This window comes from Hemitrygon akajei, chromosome 17, assembly GCF_048418815.1.
Source record: "Hemitrygon akajei chromosome 17, sHemAka1.3, whole genome shotgun sequence".
Taxonomy (NCBI): domain Eukaryota; kingdom Metazoa; phylum Chordata; class Chondrichthyes; order Myliobatiformes; family Dasyatidae; genus Hemitrygon; species Hemitrygon akajei.
Window position 1 is genome coordinate 59,743,832 of NC_133140.1, and position 3,369 is coordinate 59,747,200.

Consider the following 3,369-nt stretch of genomic DNA (forward strand, 5'->3'; position numbering starts at 1 on the left):
ACAGAGGTGTGCTATGATGGGCGAAGTAGTGCGCACCAGTCAGAATCGGGCTTCTGAGCTGGAGGAAACGGGGGTCAAATTGGCATGTAGGGCCCTCCAATTGAAACACCAGTTGTATAAGCAAAAGGGATCTATGTCCCCGGATCCCGCCCGAGTAAGGGCAATGTTAGCACAAGGGGATGACATTGATACCTGGGATGGTGATATCTGGTATGATGATGACAACCGATATCCGGATCAACCATCTTATCCACCTCTCCCGGGCAATGGCCAGGGAGAGGATACCGCCCAAGCCCGGCCGGCAATGGTCACCACGTATACTTATCCTACCCCCCAGGATGAGGCGGAGGGAAACGATTTTGATTCTGACTATGCTCAGGCCGAGGGCGATGCGCGGGTAAGACCGGGAGAGGCCCTAAATGCGGGTCGGAGGCAGGTACAATATAAGGATTACACCATGAAGGAATTGTCCGGGATGGGCCAGAGGTTCCGGCAGAAACCATCGGAACCTTTGGCGGCTTGGTTATTACGGATATGGGAAGAAGGAGGGGGGCATATCTATCTAACTCCGGAGGAGTTGGTAGGTATGGGGACGTTAGCCACAGACCCTCGCCTTAATCAAGAGTTGCGGGGTCGGAGCGTCGACACTGATTATTTGTTCTATACTGTTACTGCTGCCGCCTATAGAGTCTTCCCTTCCGCTATGGATTGGGACCATAAAGTTGCGGATTGGGAGACGGGGGAGGAAGGAGCACAGGTGCTGCGGCAGCAAGCCCTGGCGGCTGCCCTATATGCCCATCGGCTGGGCCAGTGGGCCCATGGGGGAGGGCCAGAGGATGAACTCTTCACCGCCGGTATGCAGACCCGCCTGGTCCGCTCAGCGGCTCCCGCATTACGGGGAGTTGTATTATCAATAACGGGACCCTTGATCGGGAGCCCTATCGCCCGTGTTATAGGGGCCATGCAGACATTGTCTGAAATAGCCACCCCCCGTAGCCGGGCTCGGCCCGTGTCTACGGATCGGCAGAAGAAAGAGCGACCGCCAGGACCGAGTAGGCGAGAACTGTTCCTCTCACTGTTGCAGGCAGGTGTCCGTAAGGAAGAAATAGATGGTAAGCCCACCTCTGTCCTGCATGCATTGTATAAGACCAAAGTGAAGGGAAAGGTGGAAGGAGGACCGGGTCTGAAGCGTAATGATGTGAGCAAGTCGTCCCCTTCCCTTTATCCCAGTTTGGACGATGTGCAACAGCTGGTGCGCAAAACACTGCAGGAGGAGGCGGTTAAATGGAAGGCACCAGTGCCATGTAAAGAATAGGAGGTTGGCGGGGTCGCCCTGGTGTATCGCATCACCACAGAGTGGACAAAGGGTGACTCCAGGCCTTACATACCTGTAATAGTCCACTGGGGAAAGGGGGAATGACCAGCGCCATCTAGCCTTGGTTGATACTGGGGCTGAACATACGGTAATACCGGGCAATCCAGACAAGTGGAAAGGACCTCCGTACCACATTGAGGGTATGGGAGGAGCTCTGACGAGGGCCCGAGAGATTTCGGTCCGCCTCACTATTGGCAATCATACCCCAGTGGTGTGGCGGGTACTGGTGGCTCCCACGGAAGAATGTATACTAGGTATGAACATCTTAAGAGGGTTACAGTTACAAACCACAAGGGGCGCGTTCACCTTTGGGATAAGGGCTACTAGAGTAATTGTGGGAAAGGCGAGGTGGGAACCGGTCCACATTCCCGCTCCTCTTTCTCCGGTCAGCGTTCCCCAATACCGCATACCAGGGGGGCATGATGCCATAACCGAGACGGTACAGGCTTTGGTCCAGGAAGGCATTGTGCGACCAGCCACTTCCCCGTTTAATAGCCCAATATGGCCAGTACAGAAGCCAGACGGCTCGTGGCGAATGACGGTCGACTACCGCCGGCTGAATAGAGTGGCTCCCCCATTGGCGGCGGCCATACCGGACATAGTAACTATTATTGAAAATATCGCCACGCAGGAGAACGGGAGTTGGTATGCTGTGATTGACCTGGCCAATGCCTTCTTTAGTATTCCTATTAGCCCCGAATCGCAGGATCAATTTGCCTTCACTTGGAAGGGGCGACAGTATACATTTACCCGACTACCTCCACTCTCCCACCGTATGCCATGGATTGATAGCCCGAGACCTGGCAGAATTCACTACCATACCTAGTATTATTATACACCATTATATTGATGATATTATGGTTCAGGGTTGTGATATGGACACAGTACAAGAGGCCCTGGAATCTCTAACCGCATACCTCACACAACGGGGCTGGGCGGTTAACCCCGCTAAAGTCCAGGGACCAAGTCAGTCAGTCGTGTTCCTGGGCATTCAGTGGCATGCGGGAGAGCAAGTCATTCCGGAAAAGGTGCGGCAGAAAATAATTAATATTGCCACCCCCTCTAACAAGACAGACACGCAACGATTCCTTGGGTTGCTAGGTTACTGGCGGAGGCATATTCCGCACCTGTCCGGCCTCCTGCGCCCTCTCTATGTGGTCACCCGAAAAAAGGCCCCCTTTGAGTGGGGCGAAGAACAACAGAAGTCGTTTGAAGATGCTAAGCTAGCTGTACAACAAGCGCTACCTTTGTCTCCAAGGGTACCTGGTGTACCGTTTGAACTGCAGGTGACCGCCGATGTGGATGCGGCTCACTGGAGCATGTGGCAGAAACAAGCAGGACGGCGAGTTCCTCTGGGCTTTTGGTCAAGGAAGATGCCAGATGCTGCAACAAGCAGTGGACCGGTTAAACCAGCGGGTGGGGAAGGGGGGCACCCCGTTGGAGCGCCTGTTTCCCCCTGATGGTAACCAGGCTGGCATTGACATTGAGGAAGACGAGGAAGAAAAAATGGTGTCTGTTGTAGGACAACAGGTATGGGTCCGTTATCCTACAGGTGAACGCCTCCCGGGGGAGATCATTGCTGTGGCCCAGGGGAACACCCGTTGGGTGGCTGTGGAAGGGCATGATTGGGTGGAATGTTTAAATACAGAACGCCTGACTAAACGCGAATGATTGTCTGTTTTCAGGATTTTGATGATGCTCTTATACGGCCTACCCCTGGTTACCCTATCTGTGGAACGGTTACTGCTATTTGGCTTACGCAGTCCCCTACCTGCACCATGTGACCAGACTGCGAGATCACCAGTCTGCCCGGGTCCGTAGGGGGCTGAGTGCTGCTGAACTATTTTGGATTGCGGATTTATTTGGTGATTGGGGACATACTATTGTACAATGGTTCGTGTTTGTTATTCTGTTAATAATTTTTGTGGCTTTATGTGTTTTTGTGATTAAGCAGGTTATTCAACGCTGTGTAACCCCTCGCCGCCGTTGACGAG

General features: G+C 53.5%; 1 protein-coding gene across 2 annotated transcripts; it reads left to right on the forward strand.

Moving 5' to 3' along the window:
• The first annotated feature begins 298 nt into the window (after positions 1-298).
• Positions 299-3,369, forward strand: LOC140740752 (Friend virus susceptibility protein 1-like). Of its 2 annotated transcripts, none has more exons than XM_073070243.1 (2): positions 299-1,112; positions 3,061-3,369. In XM_073070243.1, the coding sequence occupies exons 1-2, from the start codon at positions 305-307 to the stop codon at positions 3,066-3,068; spliced, it is 816 nt and encodes a 271-aa protein (XP_072926344.1). In that variant the 5' UTR covers positions 299-304; the 3' UTR covers positions 3,069-3,369. The 2 variants fall into 2 exon arrangements, with proteins under 2 accessions (XP_072926344.1, XP_072926346.1); XM_073070245.1 differs by lacking the exon at positions 299-1,112 and adding an exon at positions 2,150-2,905.